This window comes from Periplaneta americana, chromosome 14 (genome assembly GCF_040183065.1).
Source record: "Periplaneta americana isolate PAMFEO1 chromosome 14, P.americana_PAMFEO1_priV1, whole genome shotgun sequence".
NCBI classification, from domain to species: domain Eukaryota; kingdom Metazoa; phylum Arthropoda; class Insecta; order Blattodea; family Blattidae; genus Periplaneta; species Periplaneta americana.
In genome coordinates, this window is record NC_091130.1 from 69,879,802 (window position 1) to 69,901,451 (window position 21,650).

General features: G+C 35.2%; 1 protein-coding gene across 1 annotated transcript in view; it reads left to right on the forward strand.

Moving 5' to 3' along the window:
- Positions 1-21,650, forward strand: part of Msr-110 — a 160,512-nt gene that overhangs the window by 21,829 nt on the left and 117,033 nt on the right. The window contains exons 2-3 of the mRNA XM_069844688.1: positions 2,461-2,603; positions 4,945-5,146. Of these exons, the coding sequence (XP_069700789.1) occupies positions 2,461-2,603; positions 4,945-5,146 (345 nt within the window). The remainder of the gene's footprint in view (positions 1-2,460; positions 2,604-4,944; positions 5,147-21,650) is intronic.

The following is a 21,650-nucleotide window of genomic DNA, read 5'->3' on the forward strand; positions in this document are numbered from 1 at the left end:
GTATGCCTACGTGTAAGGATCAGTCTCGGACCCGTCCCTTGAAAGGCCAAGAGAGCAAAATTCTGTGATTGAATGCATCGTTAAAAATATACTACTTATTAAATATCTTAATTTATTATTAGTCTGTTATTTAGATTGTAGCCTATTATATTTAGATTACAAAATAAATTCTTTATTATTTATAGTCACTTAATACAGTTTTAATAGAAGCAAATTTTCTGCATTTCTTTAAGTGGTGTATCTTCCTCTCTCAACGGACCCTTCAACTCTTTACACAAATCATGTAAATACGTCATCGCTTGTTCTTAGACAATGACATCTTGACACTATTTCAATGTAAACTTAGACATACGAGTAAGCCTATATAGCCGACTGTGGTGCATGCAATAAGGCCAAATGCATTGAATTATATCTCTGCCGTGACTGACCGTTAAATTTAAAGTGGCTTATCTTGGTCGTGGGGGTAAGAATATTAAAAAACAGTACAACCTTTTGTTATAGCTACAAATATATAGAACTCGAGTTCAATTTTCTGCAGGAAAATGGAGATATGTCTCTCTCTTCCTGACTGGCAGACAGTTTGCTCACTCGATATTAACTTATAAAGAATGTCTTTTGTACGCAAACCAGAAAACGAAACTTAATATTCTCATTTGAGTATAGGTCTAATTATAGGCTACTAAATAATTTCATTTAAGTTGTGTACCATGTTTTTTTTAATGATAACGATGATACTACTACTACTACTACTACTACTACTACTACTACTACTACTAGTACTACTACTACTACTACTGCTTCTACTACTACTACTACTACTACTACTACTACTACTACTAGTAGTAATAATAATAATAATAATAATAATAATAATAATATGTCGCGCGATATCCCATAAGGGGCCAAAACTGATCAGCCGACTGCTGGGGTCATATTCATGTATCTCAGAAGAAGTGAACGATCATCCAACTAGTAACTGAGTAACGTGTGGTCAGCACGATGATCCTCTCAACTGTTACAGCTGGCTTATGAAATCATATTTTGTTATTCACTGCAGCTCTTTGAATTCATTACGATGCTAAGTGGACATTGGCCTCATACACTGACTGAAATTTCATGAGGAATGGTAAGTTAGCTAAAGAAAAAGATAAGTTAGGTCAAGAAAAACTATAAACGGGAATATAATAATTGACAACACAATAAAATAAGTTTACTTTTGTGAAACGTATAAATTGAATAATGAGAATGTAGCCCTACGTGTCATTTTATTGTTACTAAAGCCTGGTTCAGACGGTGCGTGTTTCTGTGATGGATTTCAAGGTGGCTGCGCGGATGGGTACCCTGCGTGCTGACTGGCAGGCTCCCGTGTTGCCTACGGTGATGGTAGTTGTTCTTTTCACAGTTCAAATTGGAAAATCATCTGCTGCTTCATTTGTTGCCAACACTCATGGTCAGAAAGAAACTAAACCGTGAGTGGAAAACAACTAAAGTCCTACATTAACAGTAGTAAATGTCGTAATAAAGTAATTAAACCTTAAAGTGCAAAACAGCTAAAGTCCGAAAGTAATTAAACCCTAAAGTGCAAAACAGCTAAAGTCCGATATTTAATTGTTGTTTCTTAGAAACTAAAGAATATAGAAAAAACAGATTTAGCTGGAAAACAACGAACATGGCGACATGGTTTCAGTGGTGATATTATATGATCATCTTTGGTTTCCAGCCTGCAAACCATCACGAAAAATAGCAAGGAACCTACCCTCGAAATCCAGCAAGCTAGCCATCCACGGAGCCACCAAAGCGCATTACTTCCGGTGAGGCGACCCATCCGCGCAGCCACCTTGGAATCATCACAGAAACACGCACCGTCTGAACCGGGCTTAAGAATAAATTCCTGCCGCGGTGTAAGAAACTGTTCAAACGCAGAGCTTTAACATTGGCTTGAATGCCATAGTGGTGGATTCGATACCTCTATGCAACTTAAAATGAAATACCAGAACTTATTATACAGGGCTTTCATTTCAAAACTTCCCAGTCTAAATAACTAATTATTTAAATTGAATTCAATTTAAACAAAAAAAAAAAAAAAAAAAAAACAGTCAATTTAGATATTGCGGGGGGGGGGAGTCTGAAACTAGACTTAATTGCATTTTAGATTTCACCCCTCACACCCAGCCACCCCCACTGTGAAATTTCAAATGGCACCCCTATATTTTATACTTAAATATGAAAGAGCATTCAATTGTTTTTACACCTCATTCATCTATATCATATCTTTTGCTTGACAATCTGACAAGAAACAGTTTATTTTGCACTAAATCAAGTGTTCAAAATGTGCTCCATTGTTGATTCAATAGTAATACAGTCTATTTTGGAACTCCTCGCCAACATTTTGGTGTGTTTCCTTACTAATCCGATTAAATTCTTGAATTATTCTATTTTTAAGTTCTTGAATATTCTCAGGCGGAAGAGTATAAACAACCCTATAGGAAGAAGTCAAGCGGCGTCAGGTCTGGAGATCTCGCCGGCCATTCTACAGCACCTCTCCTACCAATCCATTTTCCAGGAAATCTTCTATCCAGCCATTGTCGCACAGGTACTGCATAGTGTGAGGAAACTACGTCCCATTGAAAATGCAAATTTTGTTTGTCCAACACCAGGTTTCCTTCATTGACTTGGTTTTCTAGCGACAGTGTGATAAGTGGGTCAATTACATTTTTTTTTAAATATGTTGAGTTACAATTCTCTAGTCAGGTTTTCTTCAATGAAAATTGGACCAACAATATCATCTCCAAAAATTCCAGCTCACACATTGATCTTCTGAGGAAATTGGGTATTATCTTCATGAAACACATGAGGATTTTCAATGTTCCAATACCTGCAATTGTACTTGTTGACAAACCCATTTAAGAAAAAGTCACTTCGTCATAAAGCAAACATTTTGTGTCAAAAATTTGGATCATCTTCAATTCTCTGAGACATCTGTTCACAAAATTCTACTCTTCTATCAAAATCGTCTTCGCTGAGCTGTTGGTGAATTTGTATTTTGTAGAGGAAAATTTTATTTATTTTCAGCACTTTGTGTATGGAACCAACCGAAATGTTTGTTACAGCAGCTACTTTTGGCATGGAGGTGGCGGGTTCATTAATGAAATGACCTAGTGTTTCAATCTGCGAAGTTTCATCGAGTTTTCTAGGCTGCCCATTTACTTTATTGCACACAGAACCAGTTTCTTCAAATTTCCGTATTAGATCTATGACATATCGGTAACTTACGTCACCTCTCATTGAAAGCTCTAGCAGTTCTACGAGCACAACTCCATAAATAAATATGATTTCTGTTCTCTCTTGAAGGGTACACATCATTTTACAATAATTTAATACACGGACACAACTATTACAAGAAAATGTTCAATGGTATTTGTAGCTTCAGCTCTAATCAACAGTAACAACAATCGAGGTTGCTAGGCAACGATATAAAACAAAAGATGTGAAATAAATGAATGAGGTGTATAAACAATTGAATGCTCTTTCATATTTAAGTATAAAAATATGAGGTGCAATTTGAAATTTCTAAAGGGGGATGGCTGAGGGTGGTGGGGTGAAATATAAAATACAATATTGAGCCTGGTTTCAGACTTCCCCTTCAATATCTAAATTGACGTGTTTTTTTTTTTTGCTTAAAATGAATTCAATTTAAATAATTAGTTATTTAGACTGGGAAGTGTTGAAATGAAAGTCCTATATATATTATGTCTCTTTCTACAATCGCTTCGCCACACACTCATACGTATGTATTGTACAGTGGAATTCACACCGAAGGACAGAGTTGTCCTCAAATGGTAAAGTGATTGCCATTGGATGTCAATGTCCATAATGTTGAAAGATTACGTGTGTGAGGAACAGGAGGTATAAAATGTACGTACAATGACTTATTTTCAACGAAAACTGTGTACCGGTATGCAACCTTATACATAAATCAGTGACAAAAATACCGACAGAATTTCTGTATTCTTCTGACACCTGTAACAATTTACGTTCTAACAAAGTTTGTTACTTTCCCTATAACGAAAATTATAATGTAAATAAAGCCATGTTATTGTGTAAGTAGATTATTTAATGACACTGCCTCAACTGCTAGGTTAGTGTAGGTGAAACTGATGAAAGCGAGATGGTATTTTACGAGATGAAGCCGGGGACTTGCCATGGATTAGCTGACATTCTCTTTCAGTTGGGAAAAACCTCGGAAAAAATCAACCAGGTAATCAGCCTAAGCTTATTGGAAAGAAATAAAACAAATATTAATAGACCTACCTATATCTTAAAAATGTTATTGCAAAAATCAAATCTTTAGATGAAAATTAAAGGCAAGAAAGGTAGACATATCGTATTATCTTAAATGTGCGGAAATAACAAGAAACGAGTAAAATCCTCTTTTAAAATGCAATTTTTTTTATAAAGGGAACAGAGGAATGATTGTACTAAATAACGAGATATACCCTCGTCTATAACCTTGATGAAAATCCTCTATACCTACTACAGGTTTTGATTAAACAGTAATTTCATCCCTGTCTGGTACTTGGTGAAGTGTAAAATATGTTAAATCGTTACCTACAGCCAATGCTGGTAAGCAGCAACATCAAAACTGAAGATTACTGCTGACTGCTGGTCAATTCATACCGTCGAGCTTTCACCGCAAGTTGATTATCCACCCGCACTTTCGTCTCCTCCCTTCAAGGAATGAAGAAGTCGATAACCGAACATCATGCATTTCACTTGAAATACAAAATCTGTATAGCTTTTGATGCAGTAAAGATAACCGAATCCCTCGGTGCATCTTCGCCGTTTTGTTCGTGAGCTGTAGTGACCTCAATTTCCTCGCCGTCGACCAATGAATGGCCAGGACCTAGTTTTCTACCCTCCTACTTTCTCGATCTGATGTTATAGTGGTGCTCTCGAGGTAGTGCTTCGTGGTCAGATCCGCCGCGGCTGTCGAGCGGTGAACAACTCCCCCACTCTGCGCAGTCTGCAAATACCGGAACAGGAAGTCAGCATGGAGAAACAGCAGGAAGCTCAACCAGACTCCTTGGCCACGGTAACGGTGAAGGAGTACCCGCCGTCGGAAGTCTACAGCTCCGAGCCTCCTCCCGTAGGTATCTTGTACTGCCCTAGAAAATGAACATATCCCGTTACGAAGCATGTGGGGTAACTAGAATCACACTGCCACATTCTCACGAGGGATTCTTTCACAAAACCAGGTCGAAACCCCTCTTGATGTGTATATACTGCCCCTACAGAAACTTAGTTGCCAATACGAACTCTCTGACAATAATGTTTTGTTTGAAAATTAACTTATATCGTTTCTTTCTAATAATTGTCACTAGCGAAGCAGCTACAGTCGATAAGGGTCGATGTAATTTGCAATTTATTATTTAACTTCACCTAAGTACATTTCATTTGAAAAATTCAGAATGACACTTGTGGTGGACAAGGTCACAGTCGGAGTTTTTTCGAATTCTCCCGCTTTCCATTGTAGCTGGCAATATCATTCCGTCTGATCTCCATTCTGTGCTTATCTTAGTGGCGTTTCTCCGATCACTGATTGGCAAAGTAGAAAGGGAATTGATCTAGAGACATATGAGATAACCTGCATTTCTGTTGGTTTTGCAACGAATCTTAGCACAGTTGACTGGCGTGGTGAGAATGCCCCTTAGCTGGTGATTAGTACAACAGGTCAGCTGGATCAAATCTAATACTGTCAAAAAGTCACCTGAAAAAGTATATAGCTGTCAATATAATCTAACACAAAAATTCGGCTTTTTCGTTCTATTACTATCTGTGTGACTTCTACTTGTCGCTAGCGAAGGCACATCGTACGCTACGATAGAGGCACGTCGTTTTAACGTGTCAGTTAACAATTTTATTACACGTAAGTGCAATGTGCAATCAGAACAAACGGAAAGTAACTGCTTAAGCGGAGGGGTGAAAAGAGTGCCAGGAACATTGTTCTCGGCATTAATAATTTTAATTGACTGTAAATCGTGCCAGTTATTGCATTTTATTAAGTATTCTTAAAAATGCAAACCATTAATGATAATGTATCTTTAAATGAGAAACATTAATGCATTAGATAAAGAAATTGTGACAATTATATTCAAAGCAGCATATACAGTAGCTATGTACCAAGATATCGTTTTGTAATCACAAGAAGTGCTTTTGCTTCAGTAGAAACTTAAAAATTTAAGTCACATAATCATAGAAGTAGACAAAATTAAGGTATTAAGCAATTTAGTTTACGTATACTAAAGTGTTAAAATTTATCTATCACATTACCTGCAGACAGTACGTTGATAATATAATAAACTCTGCGGTGATTTTTTTTAAGATTGCTTATTCATATACGTACTTGTTACGTTCAGATGGAAAACGTAATGTAATCTGCAAACAAGAGTTAGTCGCTACGATTTGAAATAGGCCTAACTGTTGCATGTTTCTGCTCGCACTGTAATTTGCACTTAAGTACTGTATAGATCAGTATTTATTACTAACTGCATGTTGTATTATCATTGCACACGCATTTGAAATGCCATAACTCTTCCTGCCAATAGATAAATATATTCAGTGATTAATTTATAAGTATGGGAGGTCATGACGACCGGGAACTTGGAGACCATTCCCTGGTCCATTGTACTAATCCCCTGCACGGCGAAGTCTCACCCATACCGGTGGACAACTCTAAGGCTCGCTGTGTATCCAAGGTACATGCACGCAACCCTCAAGCTCCTGAACCAGTCTCCTGGGAGAAATGCTACAAATATAATAATGTAATAGAAAAATGTTAACCAAATGATGGGGAATCTGGAGAATTCCGAGGTATCACCGACAGCAAATTATTCCAACACGATTTTTCAACGAAAAATCCCGGAATTAACCAGAACTCGAACCTGGTTCGCCTGCATAATAGGTTTACTCAAAGTCACATTTTACTCTGATTTGGAAGTTGTTTTTGTGGCCTACAGAACATATTGGCCATTAGTCTTATATTGAAGCTCTTCTTCACAAAACATTACCGTGTACGGGATTCAGCGTTGACTAATGATAATTTCGTATATATGTCACAATGTAAAATTTATTTTAGAAGGACCACTTTTAAACATTAGATGCATAAGCAGAATTTAACTTAGTAATCTAGGTAACCTGGACAGACAGGCCAGATGTCTGGATTTGGCGGATAATTTCTCATGTCTTCTGCGTCCACTTTGGATGTCAGAACGCGATTTTCCTCTTTGCTGTGTGTCTGGGACAACATTGGCAGTTTCAGGGAAGAGTGACTCTACTGTTATTGTATGCATGAGTGCGTAATAATTTGTTGAAAGTGTTATATTGTGTGTCAGTTGTGGAACTAGAGAACAACGGCAACTTTGTTCTCGTAAGACCTACAGTTTATTTATGATTGTAAATTCTCTCGAAGCACTTTGGCGCAATATGGGTGATTTTAGAATTATCAAGGATAATAATAATAATAATAATAATAATAATAATAATAATAATAATAATTTGTTTTCTGTGTTGTGACGTAAGCTGTAGCATTTACATTTATAAACCCTATGAGCAAGGATTCGATTCCCGTTAGAGAAATGGAGATTTATGTCCTTAATATAGAGAATGATGTACTTTTTTCTGGTGTTACCCTGTTGAATCTAAAGTATTAGCTTTAACAACAAACTGAGAACATAGCCGGGCAGTCATGTTACTTCTGTTCAAATATTTGGAGAGTGAAGACGAAATAGGACGAAAGACTCAGTCCTATTTAATTAAATTATTATTATTATTATTATTATTATTATTATTATTATTATTATTATTATTATTATTATTATTATTATTAGTTGGAATGAAAACAATTGCAGGTTCTTGTACCACATAATGCTGTATCGATGTTAAAGCGGATATATTCATAACTTTTACCGTAGGTGTGTTATTAGTCAGATCCAGTTGACCTCATCAGCCAAGGTTATTACGTACTGTACATTGTATATGCATCTATAGATATTAGTCCAGCCCAGCTATGGTGTATACATTAGCTTCGGACTGTTCTGACAATGAAAAATGTTACTACAACAGATCTGCATTAGCATAAGGATCTTAATAGGTGCCTGTATGTGTGCAAAGGTTGGGCACGTCCATACATAGACAAGCTTTCATATTATAATCATTGTGCTACCCACAGAATTTAATTTTGAGGTGGAGAGAAGTGGCCGGTAAATTTTATCTGGAGTCCTATCAAAGTCCTATCAATAAAAAAAAAATAAATTTATATTATCCGTTTTTTTACGTTACGCCAAAGTTTGACATTCATAAAATGTCGTAATGGGTTACTTCACCACACTATTGCGATAAAGTGAAGCACACGTCGAAAAATATAAAAAAGAATTTATTTATTGTGCAAGATATTGTAGGATTCATTATCTTAATTTTATTCTTAACAATTTTATAATTACAATAATTATTTTAGGATATAAATCATATAAGGTATTTGATTCTGATTGAAGAATACATTTTGGTGATCACAGTACATTAACTGCATATTTTTTACAATATTCGATACAATATTGATATCAGAAGTAATACTTTCTTCATATACAGGGTTATTCTAAAGTAAGTTCCCAGTTTGAAATAGTTGTAGTTATTAACACGTTTGGTCCCATATAGATACCATTATACTTTAGAGAGATTGTTTTTTTTTTATTCCCATATGCATTTCGCCGGTATGTTAACTGGTGTCATGCTTATACAGGGACATCATTTTTTTTTTACTAACATGTTTAATATTAACTTGCCTATACCTCTGGGTCCACACCTGTGGAGTAACGGTCAGCGCGTCTGGCCGCGAAACCAGGTGGCCCGGGTTCGAATCCCGGTCGGGGCAAGTTATCTGGTTGAGGTTTTTTCCGGGGTTTTCCCTCAACCCAATACGAGCAAATGCTGGGTAACTTTCGGTGTTGGACCCCGGACTCATTTCATTGGCATTATCACCTTCATATCATTCAGACGCTAAATAACCTAGATGTTGATACAGCGTCGTAAAATAACCCAATAATAAATAAAAATATACCTCTGGATCAACGCCGTTTGCTACCCCCTTCCACGACTGGAGTTCGATGATACTGGCGTAATATACGAACAAATCACTTTACTAGGTATAGGAGGGAAGAAAAGTAGTACATACATTTACGTAAACTAGGAAATATTGCACTTTTGAGTTTGATCATTTTCATTAGGTTTTTGTTTAATCAAAATACAGTACAATATTAACAATGAGTGTTTTTACTCACTAACTGAGCTGTCCATGTGAACGTATTCATTATGCAGTGTATATTATATTGTCTACAGCACATTAGCGTACAATATAGAGAATGAAGTTAAATTGAAAAATAATCATAATATGAATATTTAAACACATTTTTTAAAAATGGTGGCCGTTCATTTCGATACAGGCTTCAGTTCTAATGTGCATATTATCGCACTGAAGACTATTGTACCTAATTTCAATTACCAGTTTCGTCCTTCGTACTAGTAACTCATGTTGAAATAATTCTGTACCTACTCTATAAAAGAGTACCTTACGTACTGTAAATTCAATCTTCACTTCTGCCCGATCCGAAAAGATAAAATTACTCAGACATACTATCTACTGTCCGTCCAAGTGGTTATGTCTTGGGGTCGCAGAAAGGGAGGAAATCACGTGACAATTAATTACTTAACGAGACCCTTTTATTTAAGTTATTTTAAACAGTTGTATAACATTACGTAGACGTCCAATTCCTAACAGAAATTAATGTTCTCAGAAAAGAGCTAAGACAGCCCAGCCACTAGCTGGCGAATAAAAGCTGGTGGGGGAAACCGGGGTGCGACGTAGGCAAATGGCAGACAGTACCTGTGCGAAAATGATTCAATATTGAAAGCTTTTTCGTCACTGGAAAACGCGAACATATTTTTGGAACGTACTGTTTACTATGACCGTAAGGCTACTATGACTGTATATGCGGTCTTGGATCTGTGTGGAGGACGGTTGAACTTCATTAGAGGGGGTGGGAATGAAGTACATTCAAAACTCAGGTACAATAAAAATTGAAGTAAAAATGAAATGATGTCTCTGTATAAACAACATTGTTGTTAAGAAACAGCAATAACAATTTTACAGTGGTTTTGCCTTGTTCAGTGGTAACATTTGCAAAGCGAAATTGATACGAATCTGCTTATCTTGTCCTTTGAGCTAAAAACGCATTTTCAATTTGTATGGATAGAGCCGAAACCGTCTCCTCAAAATTCGCCGCACTGTTGCATAACTCATCTCCAAACGCTTTGTATGGAAAGCTAAGTATTATTGAAATAGTAACATATCATTAACAGTACAATTTGAAAGCACATAAAACGTTGTAGGCCTAAAATATGCCCATCGTAAATATCACTGTACTACTATGGGTTATCGAACTATGCCTTCGGCCTCGTGTCACAAATTTTCCATCTCGTACTGTAATATGATACATTACGATACTTATATCGTAAATAACTATTACCTGCCGCAAATCTATGGTAAGGATGTCCCGATGTGTTGCACCTCCGAAGGAAATAATGCTAAACATTTATATTGCCCTTAAAAATTAATCGCTTTCGTTCAAATTTGAACGCCGTAGCTCGAATCCAGTGACAAGCAGTGTATCCAGTAGAACAAGATATCAGGACGACGTGTCTGTGTGTGAATTCAACACTTTTGAAACTATTATTTATGTGTACTGGATTTGAACAAAATTTATTGTTTTTTTATCAATAACATTTTGAAGTTACAAAATTATAATAAGCTTATAACATTAATCAACTTATATATTAAGAACAATATCAAATAAAAGTGTCTGTATTCGTTTAATTTAAGCAAGAAGAAAACTAATGAAATAATGACTGCACAAATGTTTTTAATTTGTGTTTACAGAGTTGAAACAAAGTGGACATCTTTTTTTTTTTCGTACTATTCCATTGACAAATTATTATTGGACTAGATTATATCGGATGTAGACAAATGTTATTTACATTATACATTAATACTGAATAACGCACGATTAATTTTCCATTGCACACTATAGGACGCGAAACAGAAACAGAGATGTAGCTAAAATGTAAATATGATTTCACAGACTGTTAGTTTATCCCAGCGATAGGACAAGCTGTGAAGTAATTAATTGCCAAGGGAAAGTTGTGAAACAGTTATGACAATAATTTATATTAATGAGTACATTGGATTCGAAAGCCTTTATAACAAGTTTTCCCTGCACTTTCAGTGTTTTGTGGGGCGCAATAGCATTGCGGTTAAGGCGCTGAGATGCAAACCGGATGGTCGCCAATTCGGTTCCCGATGGAGCCATGCGCTTTTTCTACCAATTAATGAAATTCTTCCGGTTGCACTATGGCTTTGGATTCCACTCAGTGTCTAACAGAAATGACTACCAGGAGTATTTCTTTAGTGGTAAAGGCGGCGGGCACGTAGCACTGATATCCCTACTGCTGCTGATGCCGATTGTCTATAAAGGTGGGAGCCTTAACCTCCCATTATCCTGTGCCTTCAATCGTCTGTAATAGGAATAATTTTACTTTTTCGATGTTTTGTGGAAAGGGGGGGGGGAGAAGCATAGGGTTTACCATCACGTAAGATGATTTTATAGTGCTTCTTCGGGTACGTAATCACGTGACCTTTAAAACCAGTCTATCAATTGCTCAGCTCTGTAGTAGCTTCATTGATTGTATTCAGCTTGATAATTTATTTATACAAGGCAGGTCAAAGAAACGAGAGATTTTAATTTTGTTGGTAGGACATGGATTATTTTAGTAGGCTTAGATTTACTGTCATTTTTAGCCTCATTGTTGCAGTTTACTAAACATGGAGCATTGGACTGGTGAACAATGTAAAATCCTATTATTTAAATGGCCAATGCGCAGAAACAGCTCGTAAGGAATTTCGCCGTTCCACTTTCAACTCCGTCATCATGATCCTATATCCTCTTCACATGCGATTAAAACCTGGATTCGATCATACATTCACAGAAGGTAACCGTTTGAAGTGCTGTCTCTTCCAAAGGAATTATTGGGCCATATTTATTTGAGGATGCCAATGATCGTGCGCAAATTGTTAATGCAGCTCGTTATGTCATAATAATTAAAACATTTTTAAGTGGCCAGTTGAGAGGAAGAAATTTTCGTAACAACGGATCAACAGCACATATTGCAGCGTGCAGCCATCTCTATGACGGAAATGAGAAATTTCTTTGATAAGTATATTATATCGAGAAATGGAGATCCTATTCCCTAGCCTGCACGATCCTCTGATTTGAATGCATGTGATTTATTTTATGGGAGTATCTGAAAAGTAAGGTATACGCAAACAAACTGCGAAACTTTGAACAATTGAAGACAGCAAATCGTGAATAAATTTCAAATATCACAGTGGAAATGTTGCAAAGTGTAATGAGAAATTTCAAAGAGCGATTACAAGAATGTATGCACTTTGGTGGAAGACATTTGATGGACATCATTTTCAAGAAGTAGTGGTTACATGCAAATGACACATTATATTCGATATTTTCATATAATTAAAGTTAATTTAATACGATATCTGAAGTTTCATTTCACTATTTAAAAATCTTCCGTTTCTTTGACCCACTCTGTATATTTATTTTCTACTAGTATTAAATGTGAATTGTATACTGCAATTATTTATTCATAGTTAACATTAGATATTATTTTACAGACTAGCTATTGAAATATAGGCCTACAAAGTTTTTTCCAATCAGAATATATCTGACGTAGTTACTTCGTCACTTAGTAACTGACTAAATTTGTTCGAGAAATTACGTGATTGCTTATGTGCACGAATGTTCTAAATTGAGCTTCTTTCTTAAATGATGACTGCTTTAACCCACAGAGTCCCTCCAGATATCACAGCTTCTTGCGCGCTGTTTTATTAATTTGAGTGATGATAGACATCTTTTTATACTAGCATTGAAATCTCCAGGTAATTTTTAATACGATCATTCTAGAACCCTAAAATCTTAACAAATAAATTTATATCGCAGTTCGTATTGGAAGATTAGTGATTTAATTAATATAAACAACCACTTAGATTGAACTAGAGATCATTAACCAATGGTAAAGGTCACACGTCTTCTATGTTTTTAAGAACAAGCGACTGCAAGTCTCGGAGATACGAGTTGCGTTACTGATGCACATTAAAACTCGTTTACTGCAGCGACCTCAAGAGCTCGTATTACTGTTCACCTTCAGATGCAGTTCTGTTGTTACATCGTAGTGGGTGTGGTTGCAGAGACTACTGTTACTCTGGCTGTGAATGGTGCGCGTATTATTAGCATGCAATCAATCCACGCCCTGCGGCTGTTTGAAGTGCTGTCCCTGGTACGATAATGAATGTTGCGACAAGATATTACGGACTAATTTGTCAGTAGTTGTGTGTGTGTGGCTTTAGAGCCTGTTGTCAGTTCATTTCCTGTGCAACGTCCTATTGCAGTCGAGAAATCATGAGCACCCCAGCTCGCGATATTATAACGTCTTTGGCTCGCGACAAGTGGTCTGGGTTCAAATCCTTCCGAAACCAAAAGAAAAAAGACGTTATTGCAACATGTTTTCTTCGGGATATTACCATATATTTTGAAGTAGTTCGAAAATGTACCATGTGTATAGTATGAGCCGAACGACCAGAGTGTCGACATTTCATAATTGAGATTTCGACTCGAATACCGACTAATTAAAGTGGAATTTATGACGGAATAAGATGGCATTTGGTACATATTTTCACGCTTATTGTAGAATTCCACAATTTCTCCATCACCATTATCATAATATGCATCATATTATAACGTAGATTGAGCTACCAAGATGCATATTGCAGTAAAGTATTACGATTCCGATGTATCACTTCTAGTGAGGGAGGTCAAGTCGATAATTAGAATCAAAAGCACTAGCAGTTGGAGAGGAAAGCTGTTCCCAAATTATCTAGTTATCTGTCCTGAGACTATAAAAGTTTAATCTAAAATTACAACGAAAATATAAATAGATCTATTATACAGGATGATTCACGAGGATTTACCGTCCTTTACGGAGCTTATTTCCGGAGACATTCTGAGTAAAACATTTCATATAAACATTTGTGCATATCTCAATATTTTCAGAGTTACACTAATTTGAAATTGTTCGTAAAATACCATTATTCTTGAGTTTTAAGGGTAAAAGAATATTACAGATAAAGAATGAACTATTCAGGAGTATCATTTATTTAATTAGCTAATATTCTGAAGCAAAAAATGTGTAGTAAATTCCATAGTTGCTTCGTACAGAATTTTTTTTTTCGATTTTTAGCTACAAAATTATATTATCTTACGCATTTATCACAACAATTGATATAAATCACGCCACTTTTTTTAATTCTTCAAGACTGTACATTAGGATGCATAATTAAACTGCAATGAATCAAGTTCCTAAAATAGTATGATTTGTAACAATTTTTGTGACAAGTGCGTAAGAATGATGTCAAATTGTTTTTAGTTAAAAATTGAAAAACAAAATCTGTACAAAGCAATTGACAACACATTTCAGAACGCTAGTAAATTAAAGAAATGATACTTCTGAATAGTTCATTCCCTACTCGTAATATTCTTTCACTCTTAAAACTAAAAAAAGATATTTTACAAACAACTTCAATTTAGTGTAACGTTGAAAATATTGAGATTAGGACAAATGTTTATATGACTTTTTTGCTCAGAATGTCTTCGGGAATAAGCTCCGTAAATGACGGTAAATCCTCGTGAATCACCCTGTATAGTATGTTATGTCTATTGATTAACTCCGGAGCTCTACAGTTCTTGTAAGCCTTGACTGCCTTACAAATGTCATTCCAGATCTTCCTATCCTCAGCTTCTTTCCTTCTTCTGTCACCGATTTTTCTTAAATCACACTTAACCACAACCAACCATCTCGCGCTTGCTCTACCACTAGTCCTTCCTCCTGCTTTACCTTCCATTACTTTCTTTGGTGTCTATCATTCTGCAATCTATAGACATGTCTAAAAAATTTCAAACGTCTGTTTTTAATAATTAGTGTTTTGGAAGAAATCCATCAATCCTTTATTTCGTCGTTGTTCCGGCAATAACTCCTATGTGACATATTTATCGATTTTCAGATTTTTGCTCTATTTTATAATTTAAATAATGATACAGCAAATAATAAAATCTCCTACATGTAATTATATTTCTTTCTTTCGAAAATGTAAGAATTCACAATCTCCTATGCACTACTACTGCCATAGAAGAATAAATGTGTTTTTCCTTCCTACTGAAAAAATTCATATTTTGCACATAGGAGTTATTGCAGGAACAACGACGATTTGCTCTTACTCTCCATAAACCCCTGTCTTCAACTGCTCGGAATATTCTTCTTAATACGTTCCTTTTTCGTATATTAATCTGTAATTCATTCCTTTTTCAATAGTATCTTACTGAGGTTTTACTACCATAGGTCTAATTCTCTGTAAGTTTTCTGATTTTTCGGTATTGGAATTGTTAGCCCCAAATGTTCAGCATTCCTGGAGGACCGATAATTCTCTCAGCGTCTTCTCACTTAGTTGACGAGCTCCAAATATAGCGTCGGGAACTCGCTTTTTCATCTCTGCATACTTAGCCATAAATGTTTCCCGGGAGCCACGACAAGGACGTGCATGCTCTGGATTTTGCAGGTAGGCCTCTGTACGTAGCATTGCTCGATACAACTGTCAACAATTGTGCATCCGAGAGACCATTTAGTACTGTCCCTTTTACCTCCATCAATGTATGTTAGTTTCATTTGTTAGTTTATCCTGCGTAATGTAAAGAATTAGGAAAATAATCGTTATATTTTATCTATACGTTGCTGAATTCAAATACAGTATACAGTAGGTTCATTAACTTTTGAACAAGATTATTATATTTCATGTGCATCATTCCCGGATAACTTCACTCTTAAGAATCCTACTACTAAAATAGCTGATGAGTAGACTTCGGATTTTAGGTAAAAACCTATTTTAATCCTTAGAAGATAAGTTCATAAAAACTTGCAAGTACACGTTTCATAAACAACTATGCCTAAAATTGATATTTTAATAGTACCTAAAAATGCCTATTTTGATCTTATGTTTTATGTCTAGTAGGTCAAAACATCCGTTCTTATTTCGAAAATTTATATTTTAAATTCCAAATGTGCTCCTGGTTCTGTTGGAAATAAAGTACGGGATAAATTGGAGCAAGTTCTGCAGAGGAATGTAGGGCTGAAGGTCCTGCGTACTGCTTCAGATATCCTAGCAGGGAAGAACACGGATTTACAATATAACATTGCTGTCCAACTAGTGTCAAAATTGAAATATGCTCCTGTTACTTCAGTGGATGTGGAGCGTTCATTTTCAGCATACAAATTTGTGTTGAGTGACAGACGGCATTGCTTTTAGTTGAAAATTTAGAAAAAGTATTAGTAATTTATTGTGAAGCTAATTCTGTCGTCGATTTGCAAAAGGGAACACGTCCAAAAAAAAAAAATTAAAATGTTCATGGATCCTGAATGTATGTACCCATAATGATCTAATTAGAACAAAATATATGAGCATCTTAATTTGTTAACTTCGTTAAAATCTTTGCTATTTTCCAACACTTTGTTATTTTGGATATGCCCTCTTTTACAAATCGAAGACAAAATTATGGACATTAACGTTACTTATTGTGTACTGAATTTATGTCTAAAACTTATTTTTCACATTTAATTGATTAGTTTATGTATAACTAGTTAGATGTTTGTTGTTCTTGTACTTTTAGTAGTAGTTATGTAACGGTGTATAAGTATTTAAAATTATTAAATTCTAGAAGTGAATTCCTGATGATTTTGAATATGTTAAAAAAAACATAATTTTTTTGTTAGAGCCTATTTTCAATTCTTTAGAGACTATTTCCTTCACTTTTAACCCTATTTTAGGCACCTAAAATTACATTTTAACGACCTAAAAATCCGTACCCTACTGATGAGATATCACTGTACTCACACAAAATGAAGAAGACACATTTTCAATTCTAAGGTTACTTAAAACAAAATCGATTTTTTACAATTCCACAAAACTTCCTCTTTACACTTTGTATAATGATAAAGTAAAACTAGACGCCCTCCCATCAAAAGAAAAGAAACGGAATGAATGGGAACTTCATCTTAGAATAAAGTGTCACTGTTATGAAACTCTATCGAAGAAGAATAGGTTGCTGTGAGAGATCGATGTGAACTAACTGTGGCATTAAGTATTAGAGAGAGTGTGAAACCAGCTTCTCGCTTCCTGCAATGTCTTGGAATTCCTGCAAGCAGATAAACCAGCTGTAGGTGGGTGTTATTGCCTACGGTACATGTCGCACACTTAGTGTCTGATGTAGATACCATCAGGTCATGGAAACTTTGTGCTGAGATAGTTCTGAAGAACGTTGCATTGTGTTCTTTTATGATACGTCCGATAGAAATGATAAATCTCAACTCTAACTACATGTAAATGCTAGCTGCTTGTACTCGGTTATTTAATGATCCTGTAATAACTATAAGCGCATCTAGCGTCGGTGAAATTGGCAATAGCGAGATGGTATTTGACGACTTGAATCCGAGGATCTACCGCGAGATTATTTGACATTCACCTTACAGATGGGGGGAAAAAATCAGGTAATGAACTCGAACCCACGTCTGAGTGCGGCCTCGGAGCACGACGGAGCACGAATCGAGCCGATAGCTTATACAGGATTAATGGAGACATTAAAACAAAAAATAACGTATAATAAGAATTTTTATTTTTCTTATCAATCCAATTTACTAATTACTTTACATTTTTAATACAAGGAGAATTTATATAAATATACAAGGACATTTTCAGTACGATATACACTTTTTCTCAAGTGTTGAGTTTCTGTACTTTCCTGCAATGTTGTTGTAATAAACTAATTAAATTTAAGTTTTTTTTTAATTATACACAATTTACACTTGAAAATTATGGTTAACTGCAATAGATAAGGGCGTTATACACTGTATCTACTCTTAAAGTATACAGAAATAACAGCTTATATTGTAACTTGGATAAGGTTTATTAAATAAATTTCTTCTGCATTGTATAGAGTAACTGAAAAAAATTTTATTTTCATTGTACACTTCAACATGACCACCTTTATAGCTCGACAGATACCAAAACAATACTCAATCTCTCGCCAGGTGTTCACCAACATATCAGGTGTTATAAGCTCAACTGCTTGAATGATACTCTGTCTCAAATCAAGCAGATTACTAACTTTTCTGCTGAACACAAAATTTATAATAAATTTCCACGCAAAAAACTCTAAAGGAGTTAAATCCGGGGATCTAGGCGGCCAGGAAGTTGGCCCACCCCTACCAAGCCAATTTCTTGAGAAGGTTACATCCAAAAACGTTTTAATATTTCGATGGAAGTGTGGTAGACCACCATCCTGCTAAAATGTTAAACCTGGCGGAAATTGTGGAATAGCAAAGTTCTCCAGCATATCAAGGTACGTGATTTACGTGGGCTTCTAGGAAATGATTCACGCACCTGATTCACAATCATTTCGGCCACATGCTTTTTAGAATGTTTCCCCGTCTTTGAAATCAAGCTTCCATTATCTCGTAGTTCTATCCCACTCGTAAATGGATTTGTGTGTAGTAGAATCCACATTCAATTCCCTCCGTATGCGCCGCTGAACACGCGTAACTGAATTCAATTCTGTAAACCAGAACACGCATTGAACTTCTTGCTGTACCGTCCACATCTCTATTGACAAGGAACTAGACTGATAAATCCAAATTTTCATTCATGCAACAATAAGCTTGAAACGAAACATTTCACACAACAATGGCCATCTAACAATAAGCTTGAAACAAAACATTGCACACAACAATGGCCATGGAAAAGGTATGAAACGAAATCTTGGAGAGTTTTTCTATTGATTTCTTAAGGAATTATAATATACGGTTGTGAAATTATAAGCTATTATTTCTATATACTCTTAGTGTGGACACGGTGTATATACATGAAAAATACCTGAAGAATTGTGATCGATACATTATATCACGTAATTCGTCAAGTTGCATTTCTGTGTAACAGATAAAACAGTCCACCGCTATAAAGTAGTGACTACGGTAACTAACGGACCCAGATTCGAATTTTGGTTGAGTTGGAACTGAATGTTATGTAGCTGAATTGATGCACAAACAGCGAATCACGATATTAATAGAAATGCGGTCCAACGGTCTTAAACAATCATCCATATAAAGGAGTGGTAAGCACAATAAGCTTCGGGCTGCAGTGCAAGCCTTCGTGTCCCATCACTGAAAAAAAAACACATAAAACAGGTTTAATTGTTACATTTTCTAAAATATAACATATTCACATTATAACGCAAACGATGTATTATTTTACGGGTTAATTTATTTTCTCTTACTATGTAGATTATTTACTTTACGCAGTACGAATATCAGAGACAAAAACTCGGTGCCTATAGTAGAGAGATAAATCTGCATACACAAATTGGAATTGAATTCAAGTAGCTACAGAGTGTTCGAAAATAAGAATATGCTCCGGAGCCTTGTTGGGCTCTTGTTTTCCTGAGATGTTGCTGAACTTTTAAGTGCTCTGTCGAAACTACATATTTATTTATTTAACTAGCTAGCTAGTGAGTACAAATTAAATTGATAAAACAAAAATGTTTCTAGCCACTACCGTAAGAGCCAGGCTCGTGCAGGGTGTAGTTTTAGCCAATAATATAACATAAAATTTACAATGACAGTTTACTAAATACAGTAAGTAAGTTAATTCAAACCAATAAATAATACACAAGAGAAAAAAAACAAAAGAGAAAAAAAAGAAAAATACACATTTAATATAGATTGACAATCAGACAGAAGCCAGTGATATTCAATAAAAACATGAATATAGTCGACAGAAATAAAAAGGTAAAAAAATAGATATATTTGTTAATATTATATATCATGAATAATTTTATAAATTTCGTTTTTAAAAGCTTCAATTTTAAAATATTTTAAATTTGGAAAATGATTTGTAATTTTATTATAAAGTCTTGGGCCGAAACTAGCACCATGTTTAAGAGCTGCACTTATATGACATTTAGGCTCAATTAATGGGAAAGTAGACTTTTGTCTTCGAGTACGATATTCATGTCGATTAGATTTATGTTTTATTTGATTTCTGTGGTAGTAAGTAAACTACATTTATAAATTTCTTCTATAGTTAATACATTAAAATCTGTATAAATTAAATTTGTTGGGTGATCCATATTTTTGGTCAGACACATTTTTATTAATCTTCTGTGTATTAAAATTAATGGATTAAGTACAGATGATGCTACTCCACCTCAATTTATTATACCATATTGTATTAATGATTGCACCAAAGCTAAAAATACTATTCTCAATGTCTCCTTAGTGATAACATTTCGAAGTATTATGAATTTATAAATTGTCTGTCTTATACTTGTACACATGAAAACAATTTGTTTATCCCAACGTAAATGCTGGTCTATAATAATTCCTAAATATTTAACTTGCAGGAACATAGAATTAGCTTTTATAAAGAATACTTCTCTCAGTATCTACGAGTATATTAAATGACACATGAATATAGAATTCTAGAGTTAATCTTCTTATTATCTCTCTCTTTTTGGGGGAGTTTGGTGTACAGTAAAGGGAACAGCCCTCGCTTCGTTGCGCCGTGGAATGATTGTCAGCACAAAGTAGTAGAAAAATTTGTCCGGTACGTACTTGTTTCTTTGGGACGAGTGCCAGTATGAATTATGCCCCTTCATCTCAGCAGCTTCCGAGAGGAAAAACACGATGTGCTGTCTCTGATTCTTTTTTGTTGTTTGTATGTTGACATCACCTGTTGCAGGAAAAGGCACGTTACTGTTATTGTATACGCGAGTGCAAGTGTTGTACTGTGTGCCAACTGTGTAGCTGAGAATTATCGCAACACTTTTTTCGTAAGATCTGTAGTCTAGTCTATTCTAAACTGCGAATTCTGTATAGAGACTATGCTCCTTGAATTTTATGCCCCTATTGATCTGGATTGTCCCGTTTTAAGGACACAACATGTCTCTGTTTTATTTTTTTAGGAAATTGTCTTTTACCTCGGTTTTTAATGGCGACATATAAACACCTGCAAATTTGAATTCTTTTATTGTTAAACAGTTGTTAAATAATTGTGACAATCAGTGTAGAAGTTTTAGATAGCATTTTATGATGCTGCAGTTTAATATTTGACTTCTTGGAATGATAGACTAGCTTATTTTTTCACATTTTCATGGATATTGCTAGAACTACCAAATTGGTAAGTACGAGCAATAATTATTGAAATCTCTATTAATATCTGAAAGATGAAAGTATAGTTTTAGATTACAGTTAATTATTTACTGAGGTAGTTTAAATCTAGCCATTTGTGCAAAATAAAATTGAAACTGGCAGGCACTGGGATGAGGTAATGCCTCATACTGATGAGCAGTTCAGTGAATCCCTGAACATAGCAC